Below are 13,233 nucleotides of genomic sequence, written 5' to 3'. Positions count from 1 at the left end.
AGAGCACCCTTCAGACTGATGGGGTTACTGCCTAGGAGGTAACGAGAGTTACTATGAGATGCAGGAAATAGTATTTGGGGATTGTCTAAGCCTTAGCGTAACAGCTTTAGGGGAGGAACCAAAGAGAGGGAAAAAGAGGGATCAAGGTAATTTGGGAATGAACTACCACTGGAAAATAAAAAGATAGAGTAATAAAAGGGGTCTCTTCCACATATGCGGGTGGCTGGTTAGTACACTTGCCCAGGCAAGTCCTGTGCCACAGGCTTTCCCATCTTCTCAAACTCCTTTTGTAACTATTTTTCTAGGCGAGGAGCGCTCTACTCTGTGTGCATAGATCTAAATGCCAGCAACTGAAGTCAGACCACAAGTCACCCAAGCTCATGTGCCTGTGATGCCAACAGCTGGAGTAAGTGAGATCAAGATGCCAACAATTGCAGTGGTCATGGCGGGGCACAAGCTCTCATGCATCCACGGTGCCAGCAACAGGAGAAGCAAGGGTACATATTTCAGTGTGCAATGGCTAATGCATTAAAAAATAAATAAATAAATAAATAAAAGCTGTCAGCAGGCAGTAAGTGGCTGTAAGTGGCTTGGGAGCCAGGTACCAAAACAGCCGTAAGTCTGGGCCAGATATCTGTGTCTTTGTGAGGCAACTGGAGGAGCTGGCTACCAGAGGAACTAGGAGGTCCAGGCCTGGAGAGATTTTGGCCTGGGGTTCAACTGAGACCCAGCTGCCTGGGTGTGTGTCTGTCTGTCTGACGCAAATGGAGATCCAGGGGTCAGTTACCAGAGGGATCACATTTCCCACTAACAGGCTTTCATCCTGATCAACCAGAGAGGTGAAGAGGCCACTGATGTTTTTGTCAGTGTGAACCCTGTCTGCTTCTGCTCATGCTGACCTGTGTGGCCAGATATGTATATGTGCATTTTAGTATACTTATCAGGACTACACGCTCAGCTTTGCTGCTGGTTGGATGTGGGGACATGGAGATATGGCAACCCTGCTTGGCTATATTGGGCTACTGGATCCAGTGAGCCTTAACACGATGCAAAAAAAGAACTCACATTGAAAGCGGGAGAGAGAAATACTTTCCAGTAAACTTTACTTTTAGCCTCAGATTGCAGAAGCAGATTAAAGTGCAAGACTGAGAAGTTGCTAAAGACTGTATAAGAAGAACAGAACGGCACTGGGGAAATATGTCCACACAAAACAGTTACGATCTCTTTCTTCTGCCTAGTCATAATGCAAAAGCTGAAGTGCCCTCTGGAAAGCTCAGGGAACACTGTTAATAAGGCCAATTAATTACAGGTTACATAAAGACATAGTTAATGAGTTCTGTAGCCTCAGAGTTCAGTAAGCAATAAAAAAAATAGAAAAATGTCATAACTAAACCCAACATTTGCAGCAACGCTAGCCAGGATGAAGTGAGTAAAACTTGGAAACAGCCAACGGAGCAGCGGAAGTTCAGAAGGTATTCATTCCTGTGGCTTAGTCAAATACCTCATGGCACTAATTTCACACTGTCTAGTAATACTTACTGAAGCATCTGACATTAACTAAGACAAGTTAATAAATTAGATGATTAGTCTTTTCTACTGAGTAGTATCTTAATATACTTCTCTGTGAACTTCTTCCAACACTCTTTAACATAATGCCACTCAATAGCTACAGAGTGGATGTCAAGGCTCACCTGCATCAGAAGTGATAGAGGTACTGGAAGAAGAAAGCAAATCAGTATTTTTCAAGTTTACCGCTCCTCTTATTTCTATCACTATCCAAAGACAAACATGACCTCACTGCAAGAGCTATTATAATACAAACATCGGATATATATGCCATCATATTTTGAGGAATGATATGCCTTTTGCATTATCTGATAATGTGCACAGCAGTGGAAGAAGGAAAAAAATATTATGAAGAAAACAGGGGAAGGATTGGGGCAAGTTGTTGTTTTAATATTTGGGGTTGTGTTTCCCACTACCCAACTATTTTTTTTAATTGGCAATAAATTAAGTAATTTTTTCACAAGTCAAGTGTATTTTTGCCTACAATAGTAACTGGTAAACAATCTCCCTGTCTTTATCTCAACCCAGGAGCTTTTTCATTCCTGTTCTTCCTATTTTCTCCCCATCTTCCTGGAGAGGGGAGTAATCAAGCACGTAGGTGGGAGTTTGGCTGCTAGCTTAGGCTAACCCATAGCAACTCACAAATAACTCCCCCCCCCCCCCCCCCAATAAAGTTTGCAAACCAAAAATAAAATTGGCCCTCAATGCTTTGTTGTTTTCATTGAAATGGTTGACTAAAAACATTTCGGACATACTGAAACATTCTAAAGAGAAAGGATATAGTCACATATTTACCACAGGATACAGTCAAAACTCTGATTCTCCCCTCCCGAAAGGGATTTGATTAGAGAATCACTCGCAGAAGCTCTTTGAGAAACTGTAAAACATCTGAGAAGGCAAAGAATGTATTAACTCCTTTCACTGTACAGAAAGGAGCTTTGTACATGAGAGAATTGAGTACTTGAACCTTGGCACTTCTCCAAATATCAGTGCATGCTGAATGAAGCTGAATCTGTGAACTTTATCTCAACAGAGAGAAAGAGAAAAGGCTTCGGACATGACTGAGTGTAGAGCAGCGATAAATCCCCATGCTGAAAACTGACAGGTTCTGAAAAATATAGAAAGAAGACTCAACACTTGAAAGTGGTTGTTCAGAAGAACTAGAGGGGGTTTCTGGAAATCAAATATGAAGTTAACATTTGATGTATGAGTGCTAGACATTAAAGGTGAATTAATTTGGCACAGTGACATTACTGAATATACGTGGGAGGTTTATTCAAGATAAGAGCATAGTACTTAGAGCAGAAAAGAAAGGAGTCAATCTTTTCAAACCATTTGAATGGGCAGGACACAACAGATGGAAAATTTTAATCTGGATTAGTAAAGCTGCTGGAAAAATTACTAATGAGCCACACAAGACACGGACAATTTCATGAACTGAATACAAGCTAGTTTAGAAACACAAGAAAAAGGTAGATTTGGGAGGTTAGGAGAAGTTGCCAACACCTCCCAGCACTAACTAGAGCCTCAAGCAGTTGCTAATCAAATAGGGGACAGCACTGCAGAACCAGTCCTCCAAACCACAGAGGAAAAGAAGAATGAGAAGCTCTGAAACCAACTGGAATCATTAATACAGATATCCATCTTGCATTTCTGAGTGAAGAACTGGCTTCTGTGAGTAGAAGGCTTAGTGAAATCTTTGTTCCACTGAAATTGAAAGCGAAATCTGTTTTATATTGTGTGATCATGAAGAGAGTTATTAGCTAAGTATTTCTAAATGACAGATTTCAATGATGATGTGCCTTCTGTGCCTTTCAGGAAAATTAACAGGGTACATAGAGATCAGACAGTAAGAGTTATCATAATGCACACACTGGACCTCCCATTATTGACAGTGTCCACATGCTTTTTATACCATAAAATTTTGTTAACAAGTTTATTACTGTGCCTTAATAGCTTTGCCCCAAAATATGGAGTTGGAATTATCTAGCCTACTAAAACACCAAATCAGTCCTAATATTCACACTGGAGAATTTTGCCAGACAGTTCTCCACATGCAGAAGAAAGACTGATGACCTTTGCCTTTGTAAGGCTTGCAAAGACACTCCAGCCTCTTCTTATATAATGATGTTTCTGTAAGACGTGGGGCAGATGTTCACAGAAGGCACCTTCTTCAAAATTTGGCACCAATACTTGCAGAAATGGTTAAATAAGTTTTTGCCATTCTTTCAGTCAAGAAAAAAATAGAAGCCGTAGCCATTTCCTTACAATACAAGTCTGAACAATGATTGTTTTCAATTTGATTTGTGGGTAAAGATTGCTCCATTTTCAGATAATGTATTATACTACCCATTTATTTTATTGTGTGTTAACTCTTAAGGTCTCACCAACTTGATCAAGGATATAGCACAGCCATGGAATGTATCAGAGTTACTATTAAATCCATCAAATTTAGCCATAATACTAAATTGTTATGAAACCAATTAACTGCTGGCCTGAATTCATTTGGTCATACTCAGATCATTTCCTGTCAAACATCTGCAGAGGATCAAGTTATTCTTCATGGTTTTACCATAAAATTTTGCTCTTATTTCTTTACTCCATTTCTGTCACAGACTCTTCCTGATTAACTTTTTTTTTTTTTGATTCATTGATCCAATTTCAGTTTGAGGTAAAACAGTCTTTACACATTAAACTAGTAAAGTTTTGATACCATTACTCTTTATGTATCAATTTTGAATTCACTTCTATTCCAGCTATGCATTTTTTGCTGATGCTGTTATTTCTGCACAACTTTTTTTTTTTTTTTGCTTGGACTTTCACCCTACTCCCACTGAAGTCATTCAGTTGGAATCTCCATCACTTTGAATAATCATTATACTGTGCAAAGGGAAGAAATATGCAATAGCTAGACAGTAGGAAAAAAGAAGTCTTATTACTTTACATTTCAGTATAGCTGGATTGGGAATGGGTTTAAACAAAAGCAAGAGTTCATACAAATTAGCATAGGCTTGGGGTTTTTCTTTGTCAATTTTGCTGATTGAGAAATTTGTAAATGTTGCATTTCTTTCAAATATATACCCCATTTTTCTAGTAAAAGATGTTACAGTAAATGTAACTTTTCACAAGTGCTAGATGAAGTGCGTTTTGCTCTGATACATTTAAAGAGGTTTAGATGAGTAAAAAGTTGGAGGGGGTGGAAGAGAGTTAAAGACTTTGCAAGTAAACAAGAATCCTAATGAGGAAGACTGCAGATCCAGTCTCCTCTCGCCAACTGCATTTTTGCCCCTACTGCATGAAAAAAGCATAAATCCTCTCCCACAGTCTGGCAGACACTTTCCTCTGTCTGCATTTAATCAAAATTTTCCTATTGCAGACCCATTTTTCCCTCCTTCAACTTTTATCACTTGTCCTTCATTAAGAAAACAAATCATATTTTCCTTCTTTGGTTCTTTCATTTCTTCCAACTCGATCTTCTTCTAGACATGAAAAAAGATTGCTACCCCATCATGCAGTTGCAGGTATAACTTTATTCTTCTATACTAAACACTAATTAACATTTTCTCCAATGCACCCAATGTCATAAATTTAAGGGTACTTTGGCTTGAAAAAAATGCTGCACGGAAACAAACTTGTATATTGTAAATAAACACAACATGGCACAAATACTTATGGTAAGAAGACAATAATCACTCATGTGAAAAGAAATTTGCATGGGCTTCATGAAGTTTTGGATGAGGTCTCTGATAGTTTGTTACCAGGACAGAACAAAAAGAGACTGGAGCCTCAAAACCGTCCAATTTATTCAGGGAGAATAAGGTCATATCAAGCTTTTCTCTGTGCTTGTTCTGTACATCATAAATAACCGCTGAGGGGAATAATTACTGTTGGGATTACTTCATAAAGAAGATGCTATTTGAATTTTAGAGCAACAGGAAACAAACATATATTAAGCTCGAAAGAGATGTTACTGCCCATTTCAGATAAGTTTCTCCTGACAAGCAATATTACATTTCACCAAAAAACTGGCTCCTTGCAACTGGACAAAGTGGACTCTTTTTTTCCTATCAAAATATTCCAAATGCTTTCATCATATATAAAACCCACATTAGGACAGAGGTATCAAGTTATTATGTGCATAATTATAAAACAATACCACTTTGACTTTAGGTGAGAGTTAGTACTGCAAGTCCATTTTGCAGGCAAGATGATATGATTTTTTTTTCCTGTATACATCTAAATACATATATATATATAAATAACATGATTATATGAAATAAGATTTTCATACATTATGATTATTTGACTGTATTTAAATATACACCCGCACACACACAGATATATATAAATATGCATACACACAGGTTTTTTTACTACTCAAAGTGCACCCAGTGGAGAACTACAGGCAGCATGGTGTTTTTTGCTTTTTTTTAATGCAGGTTCAAAACCTGCTTTTATGCTATTCATAGTGGTATTTAGTGCTTACTGTATAAAGTGATAGAACACAGAACTAAAAGCAATCGCTCTGTTGTAGCAACTCTCCAATATTCCTGAAAATACTGATTCTTCCCTTCTGTTTAACTTAATCCTGGGAAACAGATTTAAAGTAATAATTTAAATAAAATCTATACAGTGGCCAAGTTAAATAAAGAAACCGATCACTATCAGAATATCACACAAGTCCTATGTGGTATGATCTGACCTTCTGGAGCTGGTTTACTCGCGTTTGTTTTTTCTGGATCCTTCACCTTGGATTTACTTGTTTCTTTTCTTCTCTCTATATCTTTAACTAGAAAAGTAAGGGGAAAAATAAATCAGTCAAACCAGAAACAGTGCAGACAGAAGCGTGTAATTTTGCTCTTCCAGATAGAGAAGTTTCATGCATATCTTGCAATATGCTTAGGTGACAAGTGAGTGTTACTGGGTTTTCTTTCCCTCCCTTTGGGTTTATTATTTTTACGAGTCTGCCCCCATCCCATCATCATTAAAGTTCTGAAAAGTGACTCTCCTCACTCAGGAGACTCCAACTATAGTGACATCAGCACCTAAACCCACAATGACAAGAGCCAGCGCTGGAAATACAGCCCAGAAAGTTGGCAAAGCTAGCTGGGGAAAGTCCAGTACTGCAGAGTTCCACTGTAAGTCGTCCAGCACAAAAGCACATAAGCCAGCTGTTACATTATCCTCTTTAAAGAACCCGCTTAAATCCTATGCCCAAATCTGCGTTCAGGGCACCAAATATTCCCATGAAAGCAGAGTTGCTCCAAAGCTCAGACTTCAACAGTTTCTTCTCCCACAAGTGGGTGGAATACCTCACTTATTATGTCCCAGATTTCTCATAACAGCCTAGCAGAACCCAGCCTGATTAGCAATTCCTGATATTATATTAGTAGCCAGTGTCTACTCCATCATGGTCTGAAAGATTCTGGCAAAACCACTGCTAAAGTCATATACTAGAAAAAAAAAATATCAGAATTTCTTTAGAATGGTAATTGGTTTCAACACCCCAGCTATCTACGATGGCCAAGAACAGCTTGAAAAAATGAAGCAATATATTTCACAGAAGATAGAATCCTACTTCAATTAAAATCTTTAGTTTATGTAGCCCAGAATTGCGACCAACATTCTTTCAAGTAGACACTGAATCCTAGCCCAGATCAGAGTCTCTCTGTGCTACATCCTTCACAAAACATTGTAAGAGGGTGAAAGAAGGTTATTTGTCTCCTGAAACATACAATATCAAATGGACAATACACGTATTCTGTTTTGCAGAAGTGAAACCAAAGCCAAATGGATTTCAGTGATTTACCCAACTGTACATGGAGTATTTGGAACAGTGTTCTCTCAAGTCCCAACCCGAAATATAATCACATGACCATCTTAAGGTCTTATGAAGACAACAAACCATCACCAAACCTCTGAGTGCGGAAAACCTCTGCAGAATTTACAGCCTTCACACTCCAGGTATAGAAATAAGGATACTGGTGAAAAAAAGTAACTGAAGTTTTTACTCCTTTCCAAATTAACATACTATGTGTACCTGTATCTCACCTCTATCTTTTAGGAATGGTTGTGAAACTGATTCAGAAGTAAGTTAGGCTTGCAAGCTTACTGAGGAATCAGCTTTTACCACAGCAGATCCTGGATACCAGTTGTGCTGCAGAAAAAGCCATGATGACATCAGGGCTTACTCAGAGGCTTGGGTTTAATCCTCACATAAACAAGTCTCCAACTAAAATAAAAGAGGTAAATTTGGCAGAGTACTACCAAGCCAAAAAGGATGCCATTGCTTAGCAACTAAGAGCATTCCTTTGAATAAAGGCTACGAGCAGCCACCACTAAGGAGGTGCCGGTGGCCTCCTCTAATGCTAGCGCTGGGGAGGGGCAAGTCTCCAGAGAAACGGTTCAAGAGTTTGAAGATGCTCACAGGAGATGAGCCAGTCACATCCTGATGGAGATTTTTGGTTTTGGGAAAGCCCTTTCTAATTGTCAAAATCCTAGCCACATAAGAAAAACAGACAGGAAGTCACCAGTTTTACCCACATATTTACACAATGAACTTAACTATGTCTTTATGGCTGGATCTTAAAGGAAGAAATTCCCCAGTGACCTTTGTTAATTATGTACTATATATAATAGCTTACAAGCAGTGCCAGAATAAAAAAGAACGCCTGACTATATAAAAGGAATACTCTTTTAAAAATAAAATTTTATGGTAGATTTGGGAAGAATGCTTTGTGTATCCATTACAACACAACAGCATTAAAAACACACTTCCAGTGCACTAGAGTGCAGCATTTTCTCAAAGCTTTGGGCTTGTTTGACCTTTTATCATCTCAGCAATCAGTGACTACTAGTCAGGGAAGGGGGAGAGAAAACATGGAATACAGGATCAGAGAAAGGAAGTCTTTGTACACATGTTGTACCTGATTTTATTCATGCAAGGCATCAGATGGTCAAAGAAACTCCAATCTCATTAAGTGCTACATGTTTTCTTTGGCAGCAGAGGAAGAGAATACTGAGTAGAACATAACCCCTACGTTGTTAATTCTAGCTGCCAGCTCTGCTTTTCCTTCTTCTAGGAATAGAGCTAGTTTAAAAAGCAACCACACCTAATATTATAGAACTTGGTATGACTTTCTGTGGGCTGCTCTTTAATGCTAAAGTAATCTGTGGTTTTGTGGGTTTCCTAACTGGGATGGTACTTAAAATAGTCAACACACAGTTGCAGTGACAAAAAGCTAGGAAGACTTTGACACACACCACATCAAGCAGTCAGCATATTTTATCTTGTGCTGGTTCTCAGAGAAACGTGCTTCAGCAATGAGAGCAACCAAGTAGCATCCTCCACAAATGGTTAATAAAATATTCAGTGCCAAGAGAATTCAGTATGCTTTCAACTGTATTTCCAGACTGTCACATTTGTCTTCATTGGCCAAGTTGACACCACACTTAACTGAGCTGTTTAAAATGCAAATCATGAAAACTCAAGTGTTTTGCCTGTGAATTTCTTGTAATACTACCTTTTCACTATGATACAAATACTAAAAATATGTATAGGTCAGATAAGAGTCTTGGGCATAATCTATAAACATATTTGACAGCTGAAGACCAGTAAGAATTTGGCCTTTCACAGTATCATGGAACAAGCAACTAACAGCCACTTGGCACAGCTATAAGAATCTTTGAATAAAAACAGTTGAATGAAAGGAAGGAAAGTTTTTAATGCATCAGAACATAGCACTTCCCTTCTTATTTCTGCTCACTGAAGATTCTCTTCCATGAGATACTGGCAAATTTCATACAGGGATAGGGAAGACAGGAATCCCAAACCAATAAAACCAAAAATAGCCCAAAGTAAGAATCTCCTGTGCAACTGCAACTGGATTAACCCAGACCTCCAGCTGCAGCTGCATCAGGTAAAAATCTGTGACTCTGATCAGCCTTCCACCACAGAAGAAACTGTTCTTCCATTATCTGCCTTTATGTCAGAGTTTGCTATGGTTTCATAAGTTACACTGAATGGCTGATATACTCTGCACGTCAGGTATAAAAGATACCTACTTCTGAACTGGCCTTGGGCTGGCTTACTCTCCTTGTCATCACTGAATGCAATGATCTGAAGGGCATAGCTTTGGTCTGGAATAAGACCTTGAATAATTGCTTTGGTAGCAGTGTTTTGAAGAATTAGTTGATTGGTTTTTCCACCTGTAACAGAAAAGACAAAAAAAGACACATACATAATTTTGTTTTTCTTGCAGTAAGGTAAATGTAATGACTTAAAACTACCTCAAGCTCTACAAAGACCCAAGTGTCTTCCGTTACCCACTTTTGGAACTATCCAGACAGCCAGGCCAGAGAACATCCCAAAAAAGCAAGTAGCCAGGCAGCCTGACCAAAGACAGAGGCCAGATTTTTGGATATAAACACTCTAAGATGAATCAATCAGACCTTGTATCTGGGTCCCATGGAATATCCAACATACCCAGCATAACTATTAAGACAGAAATGAGTATTTATCAATAAGAGGAAAGAGTTTATGGAAAGTTCAAAACCTCTCACAAAGCAGAGAAGTACTGCTTTTAACAAAAAGTACAGACTAAAGACTAATGATAAAAATCACAGAACCACATAGGTTGAAAGAAACCTTTCAATGTCTTTCAGAATCACTGAATGGTCGAGGTTGGAAGGGACCTCCGGGTGTTTTTTTATTCAACCCACCTGCTCAAGCAGGGCCACCTACAGCCACTTGCCCAGGACCATGTCCAGACAGCTTTTAAATGTCCAGATAAATGAGGCTCCACAACCCCTCTGGACAATCTGTGCCAGTGTTTGGTCACCCTCACAGTAAGTGTTTCCTAATGGAACACCTCCTGTGCTCCAGTTTGCATCTCTTGTCCTGGCACTGGGCACCAGTGAACAGAGCCTTGGCTCTGCCTTTTCCACCCTCCCTGCAGGTATTTATACACATGGATAAGATCCTTCCTGAGCTTTCTATGCTGAAGAGTGCCAGCTCTCTCAGCCTGTCCTCAGAGAGATGCTCCAGTCCCTTCATCATCTTGGCAGCCCTTGGCTGACTCTCTCCAGCAGCTCTGTATCTCCAGTCCACCTTCCTGCTCAAAGCAGGTCTAGTTAGAACAGGTCACTCAAGACCACGTCCAAAAGAGTTCTGAATATCCCCAAGGGTGCAGATTCCCCAACTTTCTCATGGTAGCCTGTCATGATATCTGACAAGCCTCATGGTAGGGAAAAGCAACTTTTCTCAATATCTGACTGGAATTCACATGCTCCAACTTGTGTCTACTGTCTGTCACACTGTCACTACACACCTCTGAGAAGAGTATGTCGTCTTCTTTTCTATGTTGTCCCTTTAGACAGCAGTAAGACCTACCCTGAGACTTCTGTTCTTAAAACCAAACGAACCTAGTTCTCTTCGTATAATCATGTGCTCCAAGCTTCTATCTTGGCAGTCCTCCACTGGCCTACACTGGCACCTCAGTATCTTTCTTGCAACACAGAACCCAGATTTGGACATAGCACTACAAGTACCTGCAAGTCTCACAGGCACCAAACCCAGGGAAAGAAAAACTCCGAACCAGGTGGCTATATTTTTGTTGGTACAACCTGATGTAGCACTGTAATTCACTGCTGCATGGGCATACTGCTTGTCCTTGCCTGATGGGACCCTAGGTCCTTTTTACAAAAGACATCTTAATACTCTGAGCAGAGACATGGTTATGTTTGCTCTGTTCTCCAGCCCATGTTTCCCAGTGTGACAAAAGAACTTTATAACCCTTTTATTTACAAGGGAACATGTGATAGTGTTGATAGCTTTTCCTCCTGGCTTGAGAAATTGACAACATCAAATAGGTCATCAACTACATGGATGAAGGAAAGAGAAAACACAGCAACCAAGCCGACAGAGCAGTTTAAGAAGCATCAGAAGACATCATTTAAGCCAGAGAGTCAGGAGAACTCACTGTACAGTGAAATTATAGGCTAACGTTTTCTGTTACAAAAGAGACAGAAAGGCCGATTACTCCTTTAAATGAAAGGCAAAATTAATTCAACAGGCAAAGGGAGCATAACACACAAACCCGAGAGCTTTTGATCTATGAAATGTAACACTGAACATGAACTGAAACAGATTAAACATGAAGGCAGTATTTTGTAATACAGAGGAATGGAGTTTAGAGTGGGAAAAAACTTTCAGATACCCAAACCAAAACCCAAAACTTTTCCAGGTAAGTAAACCATAAGTAGTGTCAGTCAACTTCCTTTACAGTGTGCAATATACCAAGGACATATATAGAAAACTAAGTCAATTGCACATTTGCCATACCCCATACATTTAATTATCCATATACGAGGCAAGTGTATGGAAATAAGACTGCATGAGTACAAGGCCTGAAGTAACAAGAAGGGTCCAGAGGGCTTCCAGCAGTATAAATGCCATGCAGCATTTCATTGCGTACCCCCTTGCATACCACTGCTACTCTAGGCTCCAGGAAAGTACTTAATCAGTTGTGCAAAAGCCCCGTGCTTCAAATGACAAGGATTTAGCAGAGCACCACATCATGAGTTGCCTGCTCCTGCAGATCTACTTTCAAGCAACCACAACTGCTGAAAATACTTTTCTCTCCTTCCCATCCATGTTGCCTGCTGCTCAGCACATTAGAAGTTAGTGGCAGCAGTCTGAGTACAAGGTGAGAGGTGCAGTGTCCCAATTCCCTGTGGAAGCCACCCCACCACGGGCAGACAAGTGCCCCAGAAGTCCCTCTCCTGTTCCCAGTTTCTCAGTCTGCCTCTTTTCACTTCTGAGGGCTGCCTTTTTGTAAAGCATCATCCCTCACGTGCTCCTTGACTGGTTAGGAGGGCAAGCCACCCCTTCTGGTTTGCCCAGAAGTACTTCAGGTACCTCCCACTGAACACACAGGGCCACCGTTTTGTCTTGGCTGGCCTCTTATGGCAGGGAGCTGTCAAGTGTGGTAACATCCTACCCCACAGGCTTGCACACTGCTCTGTTGTTGGCTGCCAGTTCTGGCCTCATCATTCCAACTTTTTTATTTGGTTTTGTTTATTTTATTTTTTTTTCCTGAAATCTTATTGCTCTTTTCTGGAGAGCTCACTATGAGAGAAGGCACAAGGAGAGCCACCTCAAAGATTTGACTGGAACAGTGTTCCTGTGTTCTCCCTGGAGGACTTCCTAGACCTCTTTACACCCCGCTGGAAGAAAGGTCAAGACAGATGGTCAGTGACAATTCCCAAGGACGACGTATGAAGCATATCCAATATCCACCTCCTTCTACTTTAAGCCCCATGCCTAGGACAATCCTGTGGCAAGTTCAATTTCTCTCTTCTGTTGACCAGTCAACACTCTTATCCACAGACTGCTCACAATTCCTCAGTCCTGAAGGGTGACTTTAGCCTCAGGAGAGCTGCCCGGCCCTAGGTCTAGATGACAACAGTCATTTCACCTTCCAAGAGAACATACAGACTTTTGGTTTACCTGAACTTGGAGTGACAAGCAGCTTATATCCAGTGAATTGCCCTTTGGGGGCTTTCCAAGAGATCTGTACACTGTCAGGAGTGACTACATTATATCTTAGTCTTGTTGGTGGGGACACTGTAAGTGGGGAGAGAAAACAACATTTTAAACTCAAATAG

At 40.1% G+C, this 13,233-nt stretch overlaps 1 protein-coding gene across 6 annotated transcripts in view; it reads right to left on the bottom strand.

The window, feature by feature from the left end:
• Positions 1-13,233, bottom strand: part of COL14A1 (collagen type XIV alpha 1 chain) — a 126,856-nt gene that overhangs the window by 104,024 nt on the left and 9,599 nt on the right. For 5 of the 6 annotated variants that reach the window (XR_010828773.1, XM_066990694.1, XM_066990696.1 and 2 more), the window contains exons 3-5: positions 13,076-13,192; positions 9,631-9,774; positions 6,269-6,355 (exon numbers count right to left, since the gene is read on the bottom strand). The exons of the other annotated variant lie outside the window; for it this stretch is intronic. Coding sequence is in view for 4 of the 5 variants with exons in the window: in XM_066990694.1 (XP_066846795.1) it covers positions 6,269-6,355; positions 9,631-9,774; positions 13,076-13,192 (348 nt within the window). In the remaining variant the exon portion in view is untranslated. The remainder of the gene's footprint in view (positions 1-6,268; positions 6,356-9,630; positions 9,775-13,075; positions 13,193-13,233) is intronic. 6 annotated transcript variants of the gene reach the window in all.

Source organism: Anser cygnoides, chromosome 2 (assembly GCF_040182565.1).
Source record: "Anser cygnoides isolate HZ-2024a breed goose chromosome 2, Taihu_goose_T2T_genome, whole genome shotgun sequence".
Classification (NCBI taxonomy): domain Eukaryota; kingdom Metazoa; phylum Chordata; class Aves; order Anseriformes; family Anatidae; genus Anser; species Anser cygnoides.
The sequence above is the reverse complement of the archived record's forward strand: the minus strand, read 5'-3'. Positions and strand labels throughout refer to the sequence as shown.